The sequence below is a fragment of the Leishmania major genome, chromosome 31, assembly GCF_000002725.2.
Source record: "Leishmania major strain Friedlin complete genome, chromosome 31".
In the NCBI taxonomy this organism is placed as follows: domain Eukaryota; phylum Euglenozoa; class Kinetoplastea; order Trypanosomatida; family Trypanosomatidae; genus Leishmania; species Leishmania major.
The window spans coordinates 324074-345574 of NC_007272.2; the positions used below are offsets into that span (position 1 = coordinate 324074).

General features: G+C 57.6%; 5 protein-coding genes across 5 annotated transcripts; all 5 read right to left on the bottom strand.

Moving 5' to 3' along the window:
* Positions 1 to 3656: 3656 nt before the first annotated feature.
* Positions 3657 to 5099, bottom strand: AAP3 (amino acid permease 3; the record flags this gene model as incomplete). Its single annotated transcript, XM_001685021.1, has 1 exon — positions 3657 to 5099. One exon carries the CDS (start codon positions 5097 to 5099, stop codon positions 3657 to 3659), a length of 1443 nt encoding a protein of 480 aa, XP_001685073.1.
* Positions 5100 to 6594: 1495 nt separating this feature from the next.
* Positions 6595 to 7071, bottom strand: LMJF_31_0890 (conserved hypothetical protein; the record flags this gene model as incomplete). Its single annotated transcript, XM_001685022.1, has 1 exon — positions 6595 to 7071. The coding sequence occupies one exon, from the start codon at positions 7069 to 7071 to the stop codon at positions 6595 to 6597; it is 477 nt and encodes a 158-aa protein (XP_001685074.1).
* A 1698-nt stretch (positions 7072 to 8769) lies between these two features.
* LMJF_31_0900 (conserved hypothetical protein) lies at positions 8770 to 9009 on the bottom strand (the record flags this gene model as incomplete). Its single annotated transcript, XM_001685023.1, has 1 exon — positions 8770 to 9009. One exon carries the CDS (start codon positions 9007 to 9009, stop codon positions 8770 to 8772), a length of 240 nt encoding a protein of 79 aa, XP_001685075.1.
* A 4055-nt stretch (positions 9010 to 13064) lies between these two features.
* Positions 13065 to 13571, bottom strand: LMJF_31_0910 (hypothetical protein; the record flags this gene model as incomplete). Its single annotated transcript, XM_001685024.1, has 1 exon — positions 13065 to 13571. One exon carries the CDS (start codon positions 13569 to 13571, stop codon positions 13065 to 13067), a length of 507 nt encoding a protein of 168 aa, XP_001685076.1.
* A 3316-nt stretch (positions 13572 to 16887) lies between these two features.
* On the bottom strand, positions 16888 to 18753 carry LMJF_31_0920 (putative sodium stibogluconate resistance protein; the record flags this gene model as incomplete). Its single annotated transcript, XM_001685025.1, has 1 exon — positions 16888 to 18753. One exon carries the CDS (start codon positions 18751 to 18753, stop codon positions 16888 to 16890), a length of 1866 nt encoding a protein of 621 aa, XP_001685077.1.
* Between the last annotated feature and the right edge of the window lie 2748 nt (positions 18754 to 21501).

Here is a 21501-nt window from a genome sequence, read left to right on the forward strand (position 1 = left end):
TGTTCTGATGAGGTGTGTTAATGTGAGATACCGCTACGATAAAGGGTCAATCAAGTGTATGACAAAGTTCTTGTAAGCAGCCATATCACCGAGGCCGCGGATCCCCGCGCACACCGCCATTAGGAAGGAAGACGGATGTCGGCTAGAGACGGCAGTAGGAAGACATGCGCAGGTAGAAGACGTATTTTCGAATTCGCTCGCTACCACGCATGGTAGCTCGACCGACGGCGTTGCGAAGTCGTATTGGCAGGATTGTGGACGAGTGTGACGGCTGCGAGGAATGAAGAAATAGTAAAAGAGCCAGGCACCCTACAGCGGCGTGCGTGTAGCGAATGCTGGCAAAAAAATATACAGTGAAGCGTCGGGAAGGTCACCGCGAGCTGTTTCCCGGCAGAAGACAAGAGGATAGTCAGAATCCCTGGAGCCTCGAAATCTGCAGCGTAATACAACAGCAACCAACGTAGTCCAGTAGATCTACGTGCAGCCATGCATGCTGCACAGGTGCCAGCATAAAGCATCCACAGTATTAACTGGACGAGCTTGCCGCCAGCGCACTCAAGAAGAAAGTGACCACGCCCTTGTATGTGTTCAGCTATGTTCTCTACACGGCAAGGCGAAGCAGCACCACCGAGAGCAGACGTGCGACGACGCAAGAAACGAAAGAAAACAAGAGCGAGAGCGAGACCGTGATGGATTGAACAGGAACGGTACCCCGAAAACACTGACGCTCACCGCCGTAGGGATTACCTTACCGCAGTTGACCCGACGATTCCCTCAGAAGTCGGAAAATCGTCGATGATGGAGCACCTGCCTGATGGAGGTACCCAGGTGTGGGAGCCCGATGCAGCCGTGGTGAGAACACCGCTCTGGTGTGTCTTCTCGCCGACTGAGGCTAGTGCACCTCAGCCTTGCTCTTCGGCACGTGCCAAGTGGTCCTCCGCTGTAGCGCCATCGCTGACCGAGAGAGCAGCTTCACTGTCTCAGAGATCGCCCAGCGCGCCTGTTCCCCAGCTGCCTATCACGCTGAGCCGCGCCAAGGGGCCATTCATCACTGTCTTGATATCGGCCGCCGGCGATTGAGTTGCAGTGATACATTCGGGTAGGAGACTACGGCCGATGAGCAGTGATGCGAAGGTGCAGAGAGTGAGGCAGCCTGTGTGCAGCATGTGAAATGCCATAGCTTCTGCTTACCTGCGGTACGCTGTAAACGACTCGTCTCACGTTCTGCCCCTGTTGCGACTCCAGAAGGAAATGTATTCACAAGCCTGACGGAGGTATGGGGACGCACATGGGGTGGCGAGCGGGACGAGGAGGTGCAACGGAAGGTAAACCGTATAGAGAACGGTGGCGGCAAAAACAGAGAGAACAGAAGCAGGATCGATCATAAAGGCCGCCTTTGCAGTGCCGCATGCACGGTACTGTGCCAAGGTAGGCTGTGAAATGCGACAGACCAAAAGAGGAGGTGGCGACTTTGGGGTGTGGGTGCAGCTGTGGAGCCAGACCGCTGATCCGCTCGTCGAAGGACACACAGCTGACGCTTCGCACCTCAAGACAGCGTGACACCCGAGCGGATAAGCGTGTGTGCTTAAAGGAAGCCTCGGTCCGATAGCAACTTTCCCAATTCGGGGATTGTTCACTATTTTTTTTTTCGTCGTTTACTGAGCATCTTTCCAGCTTGATGTCCATCTCGTGGGGAACAGTAGAGAAAGCATCGACACTGAAGTGGAAGGGCGGCGTCGTAAATCCTATGGTCTGCGAGGGCGAGCAGCGGTAGCGGACATGCGCATCGCACGCACGGGAGGCTGAGACCCATACAAACCATGATAACTGACATTGCATCACGGCTATATCTATCGAATTCCGCGTACCATCACACGTACTCAAGTATGCAGGTCAAAAAGAAAAAAGATGTTACTTCTCTTTAAGTGGAACACAGACATTATATCCTTACATGTGCCTCTCCCCCTTTTCCCATGTTTCTTCCGCATCGGCCGGCGTGGCTCTTGGGAAAGGGTGGGAAGGGAAGGGAGGGGCGGCGGAGAAAAAGTGCAAGATGCATGCAGCGGCTCAGCTGCCCACAATGCAGAAATAATAAACCAGCGACGGGGAGGGGGGACGGGTGAGAAAAGAACACGCTGTGATACAAACATGAGAACCGAGATGGCGGAAAAACAGATAGGGAGACGCAGCGCCCACGCCCCCTCCCCAAAAGGGATAGAAGGAGGTATGAGCGGAGGCAGACACCCATAGAGAACCACGTAGGAGTGGTGGTTCTTGCCGGCTGTACCTGCCGTCCCGTCCCTTTCTGTCGCTCTCTCTGGCTTCCGGCCTCTTTCTCACGTTTTTCTTATACATATATATACATATGCATGCATACATATGCATATATATATATTTGCCCTTGCGGGGAGTCGACCACCGCTTGTGTTGGGGTCTTAGGAACTCCTCTTGCCTGAGCACGCTCATCATCATTACATAGGACAGCCATGAAGCACTGGGGGGAGGGACAGACGCCGAGAGAAAACGTGAGGAGGTGGAGGGGCGGCATGCACACCTGCGCGCGCGCACTTAACAAGAAAACGCACAAAGGAAAAAAAAACAGAGAAAAGAAGAACGGAAGGCGAGGGAGAACATGGAGGAGGGAAGACGGTGGCGTAGCGAAGATAAAGAAAAAAAGATCTTCACTCAGAGAGTCGGCCTGATTTGGCTATCACGTGCACAAACACTCCTTGACACACGCCCGCAGAAGTCACCTCATCGATTTCATCGCATGGTGAGCAAAGAGAAGTCACAGTGAGAAAGAAACGGAAAAGACGTGCCTCGACGAGGAGAGCACAGACAGATTTACCATGTGAAAAGAAGAGAGGCACGCAGAAACGTAAAGAAGAACGAGTAGACTGTGCTGTTAGGGCATCAACGAAACCAACATGGTGTGCCCAACGGACACAAATCGACTTGCCCGTCCACAAGCTCTGGTCCGTCCGTCTTTAAGAAAGCGAGTGGGTGAGGGAGGGAAAATGGTCAAGAACTCATCGGGTTGGATGAGAGAAGTACAGCGAAACAAGACAGCCAAGACGGAAACCCATCCTATGAGAAAATCCTAAACAAACAAGTGAGCACTACAACGCACGGGAATGAACACAACAAAGCACGCGGTGCTCACATGACAAGAGAACGGAGAAAGGCCACACAGGAGTAGAGCGAAAAAAAAAGAGGCGCGGGGAGGATGAACGAGACAAACAACAAACATAGACATAAAAAAACACACAAAAAAAACAAAGAAAAAACAGGCGAGGGGGGAGACCCAAAGACGGTGTTGAAACTTCGTCTTCTCTGGACAGCGTGAAAAGGGAGCTTCTTGTCCAATGACGCCATCTCGCGGGACAGGAAAAGGTGCGACGGCCTGCACGTGTCCTTCCACGTGAAGAGCCGCACATACATTCCGCAGTGTGGCGAACAAAAAAAGTGGCATGGGTGAAAAAGAGACACGATGCTGCCTCAAGCGCTGTTCAGCTCCTCCGTCATCCCACGATTCCCTATCCCTGTAGGGAGCGCGAGCAGATCCTCTTGCCACACCGTGGGACTCCTGGCTGCAGAACTTTCGCGCCTCCACACCCGCATGACCCACGGCGCGCTCCCCTTCCGATGGCCTTCGCTCACACGAAGAAGCTGTAGTAGATGGTGGAAACGGTGCCAAACACAACTGCAACAACACCCGCCACCACGAGGAAGTACGTCGCCAGCCAGTGCCAGATGCCCACGGACGACAGGCTCCAGTTGCCGCTGTACATCCAGAAGTACGCAGGGAAGATGAAGCCGATGAATCCGCCGCACAGGGAGCCCACCAGACCAAAAGCCGTGTTGATGCTCGGGATGAACAGACCGCACACGAGGGTGGCGACAGCCATGGTGAGAATCACGATGGTGTGCTTCCAGTACGGCACCGTCTCCAGATCCCAGTTCAGGCAGTGGTAGACGAAGTTTCGGCATGGCAGCATGTTCATCGCAAAGGCGGCGCAGATCTTGATCATCATCCCAATGTACGCGATCATCATGTACGGCTGATGCACAGGGTCAAAGTTGTACAGGATGGAGTCCTGTGTATCGTCCGCGAAGTCGAAGTAGCCAAAGATGCCCGTAAAGATGTACAGCACCATGCACACCGTCATCGAGATCACACTCGCAATCGTCAGCTGGCTCACAGACGGGCGAGGGCGCTGCTCGAAGTACACTGACCCCGTCACAGCCTGGCACAGAAACGAGAAAATGAAGATGGACAATCCGTAAACCGCTTCGTTGCCGCTGGTGAAGTACTTCATGTCACCGCGCATGCCCTCCTTCATCCCATTCATGCTCGAGTGCACCACAATAGTGACGGCGAAATACAGCACCATGAAGACACCGATTGCGGAGACGTAGCGGATGCTGTTGACGCGCTTCGGAATCACGACTGGCACCATGAACACGAGCCATATCAGGCTCGTGATCACGCGGTTGCCGGAGGTGGTTAGCAGGTACGCGGGCGTGCCGGGCGACTTTTCAAGGATCGGTGTGATGAGGCTGCTGACCGCGCTGATGTAGGCGACCGCCGTGCCGAAGCACGACAGCCACAGGACAAACCCAACGAAGTAGTCCCAGCCGCGCCCAAAGAGCACGAGAGACAGCTCCTCGAACGTTTTGCAGCCCGTCGCCTTCATCGCGTAGCCAAGCAGCGTCATGGTGTACACCGTCGCCGCCGTAATGACCACGAGGTAGATGACAGACATGATGATGCCCGACATGGCGAAGGAGGACGGCATCGAGATAATACCGCCGCCGAGTGTGACGGAGCCAAGGCTGAAGCAGTTCGAGATGACACCGCCATAGGGTATCAGCCACCCGGTGAAGCGGAGGATGATGTTGTGCTCCGGCTTGGCGGCGTCGGCACCGTTGCCATTGTGGCTTGACGAGTCCGTCAGGCTTCCGCTTTTGTGGAGGTGGCTTCCCTGCTCTCCGCTCGGGTGTTTATCGACGGCGTTGCCCGAGTTCCCGCCCATGAGCGAGTCGCTCAGGACCTCGCCCTCCGCCTGTGCTGGAATAGACTTGCTGGGCTTGCTCATGCTGCTGCTTGTTGCGTGTCAGGGAGTGGTACGGGGTGCAAGATCGCTAGCAGTGGAGGGGGCGCTGTGCACGGGACGAGCCGGGGATGGACCCCGGAGTCGGAACGATAAGAAAGACGAAAACAGTACCGCACGCTAAAGAAAAGACGGAGGGGGGAGGAGCGAAAGGCAGCAAAGGGGCCGGGGTGGGACGCACAAGACGATAGAGGGTGCGCACGGGACTGTGTGTTCGAATGAAAAAGATACTCTGAGGTGGCGACAAGAGAGCAATAAAGGAAGAAGTAAAGAGCACACACACACACACACACACACGTAAAATGCAAAGGAAAACACAGAAGCCGTCAAGCTTTTCACGGTGAAGGGCGTTGTGCGTGAAAGGGGATAGGGCCAGACGGTCTCGGAGGGCGGACGAAAGGAGGGAAGGGAAAAAAGTGGGGGGGAGGAGAGGGGAGGGGGCAGGAAGATCAGCAACGAAAAGTAACGACGGAAAACAACGGCAACGAAACTCTTGAACACGTTTTTTTCTTGTGCCCGTTTTTTGTGCTTAGTTTGTGGTTGCGTTGTGTTTTCCGTGACGCGCTCTCTCAAAATTCCCTCCTGTGGGCTCTCTATACGAAGATAGATCGAGAGAGAAGGGTGCGCCGTGCGTTCTCGGCTTGGATCTGTCGTCTGTATCCCAAGAGGGCGAACACGGAAGAAAGCAGAAATGGCAAGAAAACAGAGCGGAGGAGGCAGAGCGGCACGGAGGGAGCGCGCGAGTGAGCGATAGGCGAATGTGTGTATCGGGACCCGCGGTTTTTATCGTGCTTGTGATCGTCGAGTGGGTGGGAGAGAGAGAGAGAGAGAAGGGCGTGAGCTCTGAAGAACGAATCGAGAAAGCCAACAAAAAATAGAGGGAAGATGGACATGACGCAAGTAGACAGAGATTGGGGAAGGGGTGGCGGCGTCCTTTCAGTGAAACCGCCGAGAGAGGCAGAGAGCATGCAGAATCTCAAGAAGATAGTGGAGAATCTTGTGGAAGAGCCTCGGGCTCAGCGCAGTTTTTGCCATGAGTGATAACGGCCACGTGCGTTCAGTGCTCGTGCAGTTTTACATGGCAGCATCTGAGCCGATGCTTGGACGCGCTCTGGCTTTGCAATTGCCGCCTATGAAAAACAAAAATGGGTTTGACGACTTGGAGAACCCAGAAGCATGAAAACGCAGGCATCACGTGCTTAACACGGACAATCACACGACAGCCTGCACCACACCTGTGCATGCGACGCGCACAGATCGAAGACAATCAGGCACCGGGGATGCAAGCGCCCCCCAAAACAAACGAAAATTCGCATACATGACGTTTAGAGAATCTACAGTCACGGAAGGGAAGATGCAGAGTTGGTGGGAGCAATATGCTCGTTTCTGCGCTAAACAGCCTGCATGAAAGGCAGGTATTGCATCTCCCCCGGAACAGCCGCCGCGAGCAGCAATAGCACGTTCAAAAATGACGCTTCTTTTAGTAGCGCGTCCTGTCCATGGGCTGGTAGGGGTAGCGGCTAGCGCGGGCAGCGAACTCTTCGTTCCGGCGACGGTCCGCCTCAAACTTCTCTGAGCGGTACGTCGGCTGCGTTCGCTCCAGGCGATCTAGCAACTTCGCGTTTTCGCGCGCAATATTGGCCTGCTCTTGGTTGCGACGCCGCTGCGAGTTGATTGCCTTGTTGTAGTCACGCCACGGCTCCGAGGTGTCCACGCCCCCGCGGGTGTTCATGATGTGCACCATCTTCTCCACCAGCTTCTGGTTATCACGGTTCACCTGCTCCGCACGCGCGGGGTTCCTGCGCATGGAGCCGATCGGCCTCACATAGGCGCAGCTCACCGGTATCGTATTGTCAATGCGACACCGCTGATTGTTCAGCCGTTCGAGATGTCTCCAATAGTCGCGCTCTCGCTCTCGCTCCACACACGCCATGTTGCCACTCCGCTTCGGCTCCATTTCGAAGAATACACGGAACACGTGGAGGTCAGGAGAGTCGCGAGGTGTGTATATATCGGAGGGGAGGACGACGGGGACACGGGGAAGGAAAATGGCAGCAGAAAGCAGAGCGGAGCAAGCGACTGGGTGACCTCTGCACGTTCAGCGAAGATGAAAACACCACGAGCAAATAGGCTGAAGAAGCGGAGTGACCTTCTGCGGGACAACGGGCAGAAGCAACCAAAACAGAAGAAAATACAGTACGACGTGTTCCCTAGGCTGCGCGTTTGACGAGATGGAGGGCCCTCGCATCAGGTGGTGGTTTTGCCGTGTTGCACGCAAACACACGAGACGTACAGGTGTATGTATGCAGAGGGAATCGAAGGAGTGGCATGGCAGTGTTGAGGCAAGCCGACGCGGAAGAGAAAGCGGAGCGAGGGACAGGAAAGGGAGGGTCAGTAGAGCGACAGCGCCTCTTTTGCAGTGGGAAGGACTGAAAGACGTGCGCTGCGAGCATGCCACAGTGATCCAGGGAATCCTTCCGTTGTCGCAGGCAACAACAGCAACAACAACAGGTAGGTACCTGCGCTGAGCATGAGATTTCATATTCGCATGACGTCTGCGGTGGTTGTGCGACGAGACGCTCTTTTTTGGCCCACCGTCCACACCGCGCGCGTGTGTGTGTGTGTGTGTGTGTGTGTGGTGCCGCTTGTTTTGCGTTCTGCGGTGCACGATCGGCACAACGGCACCCAATTTCCGATGGATCTGCGTGGTTCGCGCTCCTTTTTCTTTTTTTTTTTAGGCATACGGGTCACATGACCAAAACGTGTCCCTTGTATCGACCAACGGAAAAGAAAAAAACAACAACGACGACGAAAAGAAAATGGAACGCATACGGAGCAGCCGCTGCCATATATAGGTGCGCCGTGTGCTTACGCTTGCGCAATCTCTGGGACAAGAGACTGCCTGTCGTGTACAACAGTGGATGGGGAAAACGCACGAAGCTATTCAGAAAACGCAACGTATTGCAGCTTGTGCCAGGAGAAAAAGACGTAAAGGAACAGAAAGCTGGGGGGAAAAAAGTGTGGAGTCTTCTTGTCGAAGCAGTTCGGTTATGTGCTGAAGGGTACAAGCCTGTAGTGGAGGCTGGGGCTTGAACACCAGAAGAAGTCCAGAGCACGCTCCTTTATCGATTAGAAGCGTTGACGTCAATGAAAGCGAGAGAGGACGAATGCATGCTCTGCTACATTCTTTATCTGACAGCATGCCTCCACCATGTGCTGGCCTCTGTCTTGTTCATTTTAGTTCTCTACACTCACACCACGAGTACTCCAGCCCATCACTCTACAGGTTTTATCATCAGAAACCGTGATATGGCCTCGTGTGAGCCCTTACGGGCGCAGAGAGGAGCGTGAAGAACCGAAGACGACAGCAAGGATGACCCACAACTGCGCCAACGTGGAGCGGAAGCGAAAAGGAAAGCACGACGGTCTCCAACGGACCGAAGTCAGTCACTCACGCACACAAGCGCGGCACAAGCATGAAAAAAAAAGCATGAAACACTTAAGGAGAAAAGAAAAGAGGGATAGGAGTGCAACGCCTTCGCGCACAAGTTACGTTGACCAACAGCGGGCCTGTGCGTGCGACACAGGCAGGCGGGCAGCGCGCTCGACAAACGCGTTCCTATCCTGGAAAAGGGACTCCTACATGCAGAGGGCACTAGACGTTCTCCACGGAGCTCTTGCCGTTGCCGGGGTCGCTTTCCACCGCCGTCATCACCACGGACCCGGGCAGGTGAAGCTCATCAGGGCGCTTGTACGCAACGTACAGTGCCGCAATCACGCCAACCACCGTGATGCCGAGGCACACCCACACAAGCGGGAACTCCTCCTTGGACTTTGCCGCCGCCACCGACAGGCACGCGGCCAGGGCAACAATCAGCAGCTGCATCGCCGACATGGCTGAATAAAGGTGAACGATGTTCGGGAGGTGGCAGAGAGAGAATTGTCGATGATGACGGATGAGTGATTTTCTTTTTTTCCTCTGTCTGTATGTGTCTGTCGGTAGAGGAGACGTGGAAAGAAAGAGGGCTGAGAACACTAAACCTCTGCGGTTCGGCACTGCGGCGTTGGTGGACGTGGAGCGGTATGCGAGAGTGTAGAGAGGAAAGAAGCGATGCGAGAAAGATGACGATGAAGAAGGAAAATCTTCAGCAAACAACGTCTTCAGCAGCCAATCAGAGGGTCTGCGGATTCCTTTGCCTTTCCTTTGTGCCTATGCTCGTTTTCCAAGGCCTCACACAGCAGATCTTGCAGTGTAGCGGCTGTGCTGAGAGACTGTACTTCACAATCTGAAACGGAGGAAGGGAGCTGTGACTACGACGACAAACTGTTTCACTTCTAGAGCACATGGGTTCCGTGCAAGGCGGAAGCACGACTGCGCGAATAGCGCACACACGCACACGTACGCATATATATATATATATGCAGCGCACTCCTTACAGCGACCCCATCTCATTTACGCACCTCTGTGTGATGGTGTGCCCCACAAGGTACAGCGACTTCCTACGGTGGCGACAGCCCTTGCACGTTCTGCAGATAGCTGTGCTCGCGGAGAGGTACCTCACCAGAAATGGCAAAGGAAGAAGGGCCAAGGACGACGCGATAAACAACAACACACACACACAAAAAGAAGATCGCCTTTCGAGGAGAAGGGAGGGCATCCGCCGCATCTGCCCGGATTTTGAAAGGATCTGCGACACTCCTATCGGAGGAGCTCCCCCCCCGCACCCCCCCCTTTTGGCCCTTGGGTGCCATACAAGCATTCCTTTTGTTCTTCTTTTGGTGAAGCATGCGCACAAGATGGCAGGTTAGACGGCCGCCTCCCATCCGAGGCGGGCAGCGGTGTCATGTGCAGGTCAAACACGGTGAGAGGACAACGGCAGAGAACAACAGAGCGAGCGTTTTGCCACCTTGTGGCTGGCTACAGGGGGGGGGGAGGGGCAGCAGGAGAAGAGAACAGCAACGCAACAGCCTCCCCCCGCCCCCACTTCACACACCTATGATGTGGAGAGTATGTCTTTGTGCCTTCCCATCCTACCATCCTCATCCTGCATGGCAAGGGGACATCTCCATGCGCACGGTATCGTCAGGATCCAGCGCACCTCCCCCCAACTCTGTACGCGGGAGGAAGCCAAGCAGCCTCCCCTATACCTTCCAACGCCGAAACACCTCTGGCGGTGACAGGGTCAGGTGCCTTCGACGTGGGGAGGGTCAGAGTGATGTATCGCTATTGATGTCAGCGGTCAGGCCTTGGATGGCGCGGCTTCAGGGCGACCTGCAGCAGTGGACACACTCATACCATCCTCATGATGTGCAGGGCTTGTCAGCGCGACTCGATCGCGTCTCCGACGGCCCTCTATGCCAACTGCTGAGGTATGTCCAAGTTACCCCGGCGAGTGCACCAGGTGGCGACGGGCACCATAGAAGCGGCTGCGTGGAAACCTGCGAGGTGTCGGGAGAGTAGAGTTCCAGACAGGGGAGTGCGCTGGTGACTGAGTCGGCGCACTGCTGCAACGTGTGTGTCTCGGCTTGCTGTGCACCACCCAATGTGGCCCTGCGGCAGGCTGGGGGATACAGGAGCGGCTCATCGCATGCTCTACAGCAGAGGGAGACGTGGATAGAGAAAGGTGAAGCATCCGGAAGGTGTCGTGAGGTGGAGAAAATGACTCGATGATGAGCACGGAAAAAGCGAAACAGAAGCAAAAGGCACAGGCCGTCGTGTGACGGTGTGTGAATGGAACTGGACAGCCGCCGTTACTGTTTCTGCTGCGGCCACTGCTGCTGCTTTCATTTTCCATCGTTCCCGCGTGTGGCTTGTGCACAGGTGTGGTCGTTGGTGAGTTGTGCGCCTTCCGTTGCCCACCCTCACAGGGCAAAAGCTTGAGGGTGGCCGTGAAACGCTCAGCTATACACTGCAGACGACGCAGCTGGACGTGATTAGCGACAGCACGCTTAGAGCACCAGCGACGGCAGAGGACAAGATCGCTATGTATACGTCCACGGTTGTTTATATTACCTCAAGTTTGTCACGGACAGTCGCACAACACGACAGAGCCTGTTAACGGATGACACACCACCACACAACGACCACATGCGAGAAGCCAAGGCAGAGACGCAGTGGAGACTGGAAAAAAATTGTTTAAACGGACCGGATATGCGAAGAATAGCTGAAGCAGGACGGCGTCGACACTCGACGTCCAAAGAAAAAATGCAGAGAAAAAGAGACACACACACGAGAGAGGGAGAGCGCCAACCGTGGCCGGACACTTTATTGAAGAGACAAGAAGACATCAGTGCAGAACGGCACCAGAACATCGGGAGGGGGAGGGACAATTCGTCAGCACGCTGACGCGGTAAGCGGCTACACGGCAAGTAAGATGTTCACAACAGCAACTGCCCACCATCTCCCCCCTCCCCTCTCCACCCCACCCCACTCCCGAACAAAGCAGCCCGCGCACATGGCTTCGAAAAGAAGAAGTCAGCAGAGAGAGCCAAAAGTCGAGCTTCTCAGTTGGAAGAGTTGTGGAGAGTAAGATGCGCAACGAAGAGACACGCGCAGTTGATCGTCCGTCTCTCACTGTCGCACAGCACCGCCTCTGCAGTGTTGCGAAGAGCTGCCTCAAAGCGAGTACAGCGAAGGAAGGAAGCGCTGCACAGCGCACACAGAAACACATATCAAACGGCGTCGGCGCCAGAAAGACACGCCGCAGAACGTACGCGTGAACACGGCGCCCACGCATCACGACAAACAGAAGATACTCGATCTATGTTTCCGGTTTCCCTGATATACCGCAGCAGGTAGGGCTCTGCAGACGCTGTACCGCGAAGACCCCGAACCAGATCATGCGCGACCTTGCTGCGCAGACCAGCTGAAGAAAGTCGAGCAGCTTTGCTGTCAAACTCGATGCTGGCTTGCAGAGAACCTATGCGGATGACTGCCGCCCCTTCTCGGCACAGCATCATACACGTGCGTCCGACCGCTGAAGTCAAGGTCGGTGGTCACGTTACAGCTATCTCCTTTTTGGTGCGCAGACCTGCCTTTTATCTTAGAATGCGTGCCATTTTGTTGTGCATCCGCCATCTTGAACATATTTGTGCCTGCGTGCAGGTCTCTCAGCACGACAATCGCCAATGACATGCCAGCCGGCCCTGCAGCAAGCAGCTTCGCCGGGGTACTCGGTCGTCGCAGATACCTCAGTGACGTCAGTCACACACATGCCCACTTCCGTGTGGTACACTCAGGTGCCTTTGACCGATATAAGGCCGGGGAAGGCTCTCTTAAGCGCGTGCGGACTACGCCACGCAGCAGTACAAAAAAAAAACGAATTTTGTTTTCCCGGTCATGCACGCGCTCTGCTGAGGCTGGGACATTACGTCCGCAGGCCACGAGTTCCTTTCTCGTGTACACGCAAGTAGTCATTGCGGGCGAAAACGAGTGCGAGCGGCGCGGACTGAGTTCGCGGCCTCTGTGCACCGCATTGAAACATGTGACCATCATGTCGTTGCTAACACACAGAGTGCCTTGCCCCCACTCACCTTGGAGGCAGTCCCAACAATGCCTATGGCGTCATGAACCGTGCTAGTGCTACTCTGCGGGATACTGGTGCGAATCAGCTAAGCAATCTCTACTCGTGTCGCTGATCCCTCGTGACACCCGGCGCTGCTGCACATGCTGCGTCGAGGCGCCTGATTGCATTGACCTACATGCGATCCTGTCGCTTCCGCTCCGTTGGAGTCATAGGGACTTCCGTGAGCACGTCTCTGCAATCGGTCGACTGAGAATTGCGGTAGTAGCGGCAATGCGTGCCAGCCAACGCCGTCGTAGAGAGCTGAGGCGGCTTACCAGGCACACAGTAAAGCCCCCTCTCCTCCCCAAGCGCGCAGTCGCAGCATCGGTCTCCGAACTCCTCACGTCACCCGGACTCATTTTCTTCGGTTTGTTTTTCTTGCAACTCACGACCTGCACACCTTTGCGCATTGAATAAAACCGCCACCGTCGCCGAGCTTGGCCTCTTTACACAGCGTCGGGCAGAGCAGCAGCAGCATCTGCGCGTGGCTAATGGTCATGATGTAACACTGGGCTGCGAGGGAAGTTGCTTTCTCCCCTTTGCTGCTTCCACAATGAGTTGTAGATAAGCAAAGGTGGCGTCCGACAGCCGACGTAAGAAGCTTAGCAAGTGGCGTGACTAGCCGCTCAGCAGGCGATGAGGGTTCGCCACCATTGTCGTCGTTGCCACGCAGCGCACTGCTCGACCGCAAGCGCTTGCTGGCATCGCCGCATTGGCACTTCTCCAACTTCGCCGCGAGGCCGCCCATCCTGATGATCTCACTCAGAGAGCAACAAGCCTTGACGGGGGCATCGTTGGATGGCATCCACGCACCAACGTTTTCCTTGAAAATGACAAGAGAGCAGCCCGCCTTTGCTTGGCCCCTTTGAAGGAGCAGCCTTCGCGAAAGCATCCCAGAGGCCGTGCCCGCGGTGACCCCTAAAGAGCCTGCAACAACGCCCAGCTCCAGGACCGCGTAGCGCTCCTCCTGCGCTGACTAGGAGCCGCGGTTGCATGACTCTGGGTGCGCCATCGCCTTCCTTCGGCAGTGGCCATCGTTCGCTTCGCCTTTGAAGGCACAAGGGGTACGAGAAACGGAAGCAAGAGGAGGTCCCGCACCGGCCACTTCTCAGACCTGGGCAGAGAGGAGGGGGCAGAGAAAAAAGAAGCTGCGGTACCTTCAGGCCTATGCACACGAAAGGCAGAAAAGGTGCCATGAAAGCCATGCTTGGCGCTCCTCCAAGGAGATCGCTTAGGCGTCTCCCGAGTACATGTTCCTCCAGCCCCGCGTAGGTTCGAGCATCTGTCCATGAGCAGCACGGTGTGTACACTTGCAAGAGAGTGAGAGTACGCACGAAGAACCAGAGAGACGGCCGCAGAGGAAATATGTTCTCGAGGAGGAGTTGGTGGGCAATTCTCTCCAGAGCGGAAGGTTACTTTCTAATTCTCTCGCGTATAACTCTTGAGCTTTAGAAAAAAAAAGTGCAGCAATAGTGCAGGACACGCTTCGGAGTATAGATTTGGAAACAACGCACATCACCAGCGGGCGGTGACGTCCTGGAGCAAGCGCGTAGGTGCTGGGGGGTCCCTGTTTCCTGTGGCGGAGGCGGTTCTTTTCTGGCGCATTCGACACGTGCACACATCCTACCGAATCGACTCGACGCCGTGCTAGGTGGTACAACACGGAGCTGCGTGGGCAAACAGACGAAAACACAATACAGTGCAGGGCGGGGGGGGTACATCTGCCTCTTTGTGCCTCAGTTACCTCGAACTCCTCGTCCTTACCCATGCCGACACAAAACAAATCACACACACCTGAGAAGAGGGCAGCTGTTGCACCCCGCCTCTATCGCTAAGATGCGCGGCTCGTAAAGTCTTGCAGGGACGGGACGGGGGCGGGGGGACAGAGTTGAGGGCGAATGACAAACAAAACACATACACACACACACACAAAAGACAACTGCGACACTGGTGATGAGATCGACAAAAGTATCAGGGGACGGAAGTGGGCAGCAAAAAAGAAAAGTAAACTGCTTGCACGCCACCAGTTAAACTCCAGTGAGGAACAAGAGGGGCGAGGGGGGGTCGCATGGAGGAGAAGGAGGGTGGTAGGTGAGAGGGGAGGGGAGCTGGAACAATTTATAGCCATTCCAACACGTTCCAAGTAAAATAAAAATAAACTAAGTTAAAAGAAAAAATAGAAAAAACAATGCCAAGGATAAGAAAAGACGCGCAGAGGATCAAGAGGCCAGGGATTGTGCGCGTCTCTCTCTCTGCGTGTGAGTGTGCGTGTGTTGACATCTAACCACTTTGCTTGCTTTCAGGTCCTCTCGTGCTTCCGTCGCCACGTCCTGCAACAACGCACGCAGATCCTGCCAATAGGGCGACGAGACACAGCCGCCGACACCCCCAGAACCAAAAAAGAGACAATACCGCTGCGCCGTCAGACAAAAAAAAGGCGGCTCATCAACCCCCACCACAATCTGAGGGCGAAAAAAAAAACGACAGTTGAGGCAGAGCGTTCCCATCAGCGCATACACAAAAAAAAATCAACAACGTGCGCAGGCAAAAACAAAAACAAAAACAGAACTTTCCGAAAACCGACACGCATCCACTCGTACCCACAGTGCAGGCACTACCACAAACGCCTCCTCAACCACCACCTGTCTAGCCCTCACCCCCACCCCAACAACAAAAAATAAATAAATAAATAGAGAAAAACGCTCCTTTTACTTGGGTGCGCCATGGTATGAAAGAGGGGACGTTGAGGCCCGTGGCAACAGCCGCCCATGCCCCGCCGCTCACACTCCGCAGCGAGAAAGCACATCGCAGAAAACGAAAAACGAGAAGAGACAAGCAGCAGTCCACCAAGCAATGCAAGCCTATGTGAGGTGAGAATCGGTGCTGGGCCTTTCCCTTCCCTCTGCTTTCGGTGAGGAGTCACGAGCGGAGCCTGGAAAGTAAGCTTCGACGAGAAGCGAAAGGAGCCACAACCGCCGCAGCTGCACCAGGTTTTGTCAGCCATAGTGGTGACCAGCGACGGCAGAGATGTGTATGACAGACACAAAGACGAGGTCAACGAGCCGAGCGCAAACTGGTGCACTTAGCGAGCACAGGGGCATCACATATGTGTACAGCCCAAGTAACGATAAAGAGAGAACAATAAAAGGGTTCTGCAAAACACATTATCTCATGCGGGAGCCGCGACGCTATCGCAGACAGTGAAACAACAGCGTTATGTATGATGAGCTTATATCTAGAGGCACCAGCACAGCACCATTCTTCCTTTTCACAATGTGCTCCTCTACCTTGAACACGCCGGGCAACACGCACATACGCCGGCGGCTCGCCTACCTTCGCAGGCATACGGCCGAGGCCTCGTCGCCCAGGGCGAGGCGTCTGCCGCCGAGCCGGGCCACGCGCCTAGCGGGCTCCTCTCGCCCCTCCCCGCCCCGCCCCGGATGCGCGCTGCCCCACAGGCGCCACACGCACCGGCGTGGGCTGCACGCGTCGACACAGGCGGACACCGCCCATGAGCCTGTTCCACCGCGGCGCTGCTGCCTGGGAGAGGGAGGGAGGCGTGCCTCGGTGGCCTGCCCGCGTGTGCCGCCACGGCCGCCAGTGCCTCCGGCGCAGCGTCAGCGCAGCCCTCTGCCCGCCCACACCAGCAGTCCGCAGCCAGCACCCGAGGCCAGGCCGCAGGCCCCTGGCGCACCCACAGTGCAGGCACTCGGCCCTGGTGCCACCACGCCGTCGCCGGCATCCTCAGGCGAAGCAGGGAGTAGGCGACGCGTACATCAGAGGCATCAGCGTCGGCATCAGCGTCGGCATCAGCAGCAGCGCATGTGAGTGCGACCGGAAGCGCTCGCGTACAAGTGAGCAGGCGCACATGCTCAAAGAGCGAGTGGCGGAGAGGACCGAGAGAGAGAGAAAGGGAAAAGGAAGCCGGCGGCTCAGCACCGCTATGGGGCAGAGCAGCAGCTCACATCATCCAAGGCAAGGAAGAAAACACACGCAAGCAAAACATATGAAAAACAACAAACAAAAAGTGGTGAGCGGCCTCAGCAGCACGCCTGCGGCACGCGCCACCGCTAAACTGACCGCAGAGTTTCACTACATGCAGCCGCGAGGAGAAACGAGCAACAACCATGTCAGCAAGGCTACACCGACGCACGCATGGTTTTCTGACGCGCATCATAACACGGAGGCAGGGTAGCAGCGCGTTCCCCTTACCCCTCCAGATGCTTGCGCAGGATAGATGCTATAATGTGCCACTCGCTCGAGTCAGAGCCGTAGAGTCCCATCACAAGGTCAGTCACATTATTTATGAACTCGGCGCTCTCAGGGATACCAGACATTTTGCGTAGGATAGATGCGAGAAGTAGTGAGGGGAGAGCAGTGGCGCACGCCTCCTCCAAGCAAAGAGCGACGCACGTACGCTCATCGCTGAGGTGGAGGTCCGTGTTGATGTGCCGCCGTTTCTTGATGAGCCTCTCCTCGCACTTCTTCGTAAGAGCCTCCCGCTTCTCAGCATCAGCGCTGTCCTCCGATTTCCGGGGGTTCCGGTGTGAGCCGGGCGCTGCGCCACCGCCGTCCTCGGGCACAGGCACAGCAGCGCTGCCCCTCTGCCAGTGGACATCTGCAGCTGCTCTGGGCACGTGAAGCTCCTCATGCTCCGCCATGGTGGCATAGTGCGCAAAAGTGCTCTTTCCAGGCTCAAACCCCGGCAGCGACTTCTTCAGCATGTACAGGCTGCACCCGGGCACGATCACAAGTTCACTATCAAAGTTCCACGTCGTGTAGTGGTAGCTCAGGCGCTCTGCGGGGGAGCGCAGCTGCGCCTGCGAAGTCCGGCTCACGTTCTCCTGAACAGTCAGACGAACGGTGCGAGCCAGGATCAGCGGAATCAGCGCAGACTGCGTAGGTGACCACGGGTAGCCGGAGGCGTACAGGTGGCGGTGCTGATCGTTGCCAAAGGAGAGAATCTTCTGGCTACCCATGTGGGAGCTGGCACCCATCGAGCTGAGACACTCGCGGTCGAAGTTCGACGGCTTCGGCAGGTTCGCCATGATCAGCCGACTCAGGTACTCGTTCGGGTACTCCCCCGCGAGGTCCAAGACCAGCCGGCTCACCATGTCCAGGTGCTCCACAACGTTGGCGTGAACGCGATTCACCTTTCTCTGATCCGTCAGGCAGCTGTAGCTCCGCAGCAAAAGAGCACAGTAGTTGGCAAGAAAGACAAGACAGTAGTAGCGGCAGTTCGCCTCCAGCAGCTGAAGAGTGAAAAGCAGCGACGCCGTGCGATCGATCGTGCGCCACTTCTGCTTCCCTTCATTGGAGCTGTGCGCATCAGCGTTTGACTGGGCGGTGTGCTCCGCGGCGCCCGAGCAGATCTTCAGGTTGCGCACCTTTGCGTAGTCGATAAAGCCGCCACCGTCGCCGAGCCTGGCCTCCTTCCACAGCATCAGGCAGTGCAGCAGCATCTGAGTGTGGGTGATGGTGAAGATGCAGTAGCGCGCGGCGAGCCCGGTGACCTTCTCCACATGCGCTGTGGAGGGGATCAGCTGTAGGTACGTGTGCCCAATATCAGCGAGCAACCGATAGTAGTCCATGATATGAGTCAGGTCCCCGTCAAGCGGCAGGAAGACGTCAACTACCTTGGTATCGTACACGGGCTGTGCACCGTTCGTCCTTGCGTCCGTCTGCTCCGCAGAGTCGCCGCCATCGCCCCTGTCATCGCTGCCCGGCAGCTCGTCCGCCTTGTCCGTCACGCTACCCCCACGCACGGGCTGCGGCTGCACATCGTTGCACGAGCCCAGCGGACCGTCAACGGCCGGGCCTGCGCCGACGTCCTCCTGCACACCGTCCTTCGGCAGCGACGCGCCGCCGCCCTCAAAACCAGCGTTGCGCTCCTTCTGCAGCACCGCCCTTGTGAACGTGTCCCAGAAGCGCCGCCCGGGGTGCCGTGTCAGCGCCTGCACAAAGTACACTTCCGACACGGTGAAGCGGCCTTCCTGCGCGGCCTTCACGCCGCGGTAAAACACCTCCGGGTGTCCTTCGCCCTCCAAGGGCACCGAGGACTGCCTGTTGCCCATTCCAGCGCGGGCACTGTGGGCAGAGCGGCAGGCAACGGCAGATGCGTAAAGGAGAGCGGAGAGCGGAGTGGCCGGCGATGACACTCGTCAACTGCGCAGCCGGGGGAGGGGGGAGGGGGAGCCGCTGTGCGGTGGACAGCAGAGGAAGTGCGAGGAAGGCTCGTGGGAGCAAAGCGGGAAACGAGAGGCACACGGACGCTGTTATTTCAGCTGCTCGCAAGCACGAGGCAGGGGAGGAGGGGGGGGGGTGCAACGAGAGGCGTGGGGGAGAGCAGGATGGAGGCATGAAGCACATGCTTCACGGAGGGTGGACAGCACCAGAAGCCGCCGTCACAGCAGTGCTGTAGCAATACAGGCATCAAGAGCCACATCACCGCGGATCCGAATTCGGCGCCTGCCCGTGTGCGTGTGTCGCGCGCGCGCAACTGCCCCGCCAGCCGGCTCACGTGCAGCAGCATACAATGCGGTGGGCCTGGTCTTCTGCCTACGGGTTGTTTGTGTCCGTCGGGCGTGCCCCTCACAGATCGCCACGGGCCACGCGGGCTACTGAGTGCGACTACCCTCGAGGAAAGCGGGATGCCGATTGTGCTTCGTCACGCACGCAAGGGAGCAAAGAAGGGGAGAAGCAAAGGCGCAGTTCGATTCCCGCACAGGCGCCCCCTCTTCCGCCCTCGAAGCCAGCCACGTCGTGCGGGTGGAAACAGTCTCTTCAATCAGTGTGGCCGGAGGCGAGCCCGTGCGAGGTGAGGCAGCCACGGCACGGTCCGCAAGGGGGGGGGGCACACCGATACGACATCACGCAGCCAAAGCCACCGCCGCATCACACGCCGTGACCGTTTCGCAGCACAGCGTAATGCTGCAGAGGTAGCAGGCAGATGTCCCCAGATCACGGAGCCCGACCACAGGCGGGCAGCCAAGCATAGCAGTCGGCCGGCTTTTCCGTGTTCGTGCGGGAGGTCCAAGAGCAAAAGGCACAGGGGCATCGCGCAGTGCGTGGGTGCAGGGGCCACCGGCGAGAGCGGCGGCATGCCCGGCTCAAGCGCGTCGCCTCGCCGTCGAACACACGCTCACGCGCGTGCGCCGGCCCGGACGATCCAGCCTGAGATGGAGGGAAACGAAGGGCGCGAGAGAGCAGCACACGCACGGCCAGAGGGGAAGAAGAGGGGACAACAACGCGAGGGGCGCGAAGCAGATGAAGCGCACGCAAAGTCGCGCCTACCAAGGCGGCGCAAGCCCTCGGGGGCAGGCAGACGATGAGAGAAAAGAGGGCCTGCCGCAGCGGTCTCTCCCCCTTCCGCTGTGGTGCTTCGCACCCCTCAGACGCTGCGCCGCGTGCAGGGCGTGCGGGAAAGTGCAGCGAGAAGAGCACAAGGGCGATGTAGCGGAAAGCCGACACGACAAGCGTGCACGTCAGTGCCGAGGCCGACGGCAACGTTGAGCGACAACGCAAGAGGGAGCTGCCGTCGGACAGCATGCACATCACGGCGAGGAGGCGCGCGCAGAGGCATTAGCGGCAAGACCGAGGTCGGCGACCGCCCGCCGAAAAGAACCCGAGCGGGTCCCACTTGCCGCGAGCGACCATCAGAGGCTCCGCTCGAGTGCGCTGCGTGGCATGACCACTTCGGCCGACTCCGCGCCGCGCAGCGTCTCCGCCATATTCGCCAGCGCCTGCATGTAGAGCGGAATCGCCGGCCAGTGATCCTGTGACCGGGCGCAGCACAGCCAGCCACCATGGCGTCATCTAGGCACAGCAGCACAAACGCCGTGCGCGGCGCAGGCGCCGTGGCCCTTACAGCATCATCGGCCTGTCCCAGGTGGGCACTGCTAGCCACTCCGTCGGCTCGGGGGCTCGGCACGGCGGCCGTGGTGCCGTGCACAACCGTGTGCACAGGCGACGCCATCACGCGGACCTCGTCCGCAGCGCGTGCCGTCATCTCCGCTCCGTGTGCCTTGGTGCCCCTCCCCGGCACAAGCCCCCGGGATACAACCTCTCGGCCGTGCACGGGCTGCATCCACGGTCACCACGAAACAGAGACACTCACCCCCAGCACATGCAGCGGCGGCACGTGCGCTGTGCAGGGGACGAGAGCTGCGCACCGGCACCGCCTGGCCCGCACAGGTGTCGATGGCGGTCGCTGCTGAGACACGCCCACCGGCGCGTAAGCGAGTTCGAGCACCGTTTCTCAGCGGGGAGCGGCCCGTCCAGCGCATCCGAGGTGAGCGGCGGCATGTGCGCGGCAACGAGCTTGCCGACGTACTCCTGTGCAGAGCCGCTGGCAACATTCCGCAGGAGCCCGAGCACGGCATCCAAGTGCCCCCGGCACACCGACATGCACGACCCTCTGCACGTGGGGAGCCGGCACGGCGGCGTGCGCGCCCGTGTGAGGGGGCTGCAGTAGCCGACCAGAGAGGACTGCTCGCAGTAGCGGCAGCCTGCCTCCACGAGCGCCAGCGTCCACAACATAGACGCCGTGCGCGACATGCGCCGCCACTCCCGCTTGCTGGCTCCTGCGTTGTCTCTGCCTGTCCCTGCGCAGCGTCGTGCGCCGGCACAGCAGTCGCAGCGATCCGCAGACCTCGAGTCCTGCGGTGGTCGACAAAGTCACCGCCGCCACCGAGGCCCTCCTCCCCCCCCACAGCGTCGAGCAGCGCAGCTGCAGACACGCCAGCGCAATATCCACCAGCAGCCGGAAGAAGCCCAAGATGCCCGTCAGGCGGCTGTTGAGAGGCAGAGGAATGGCCACGGGG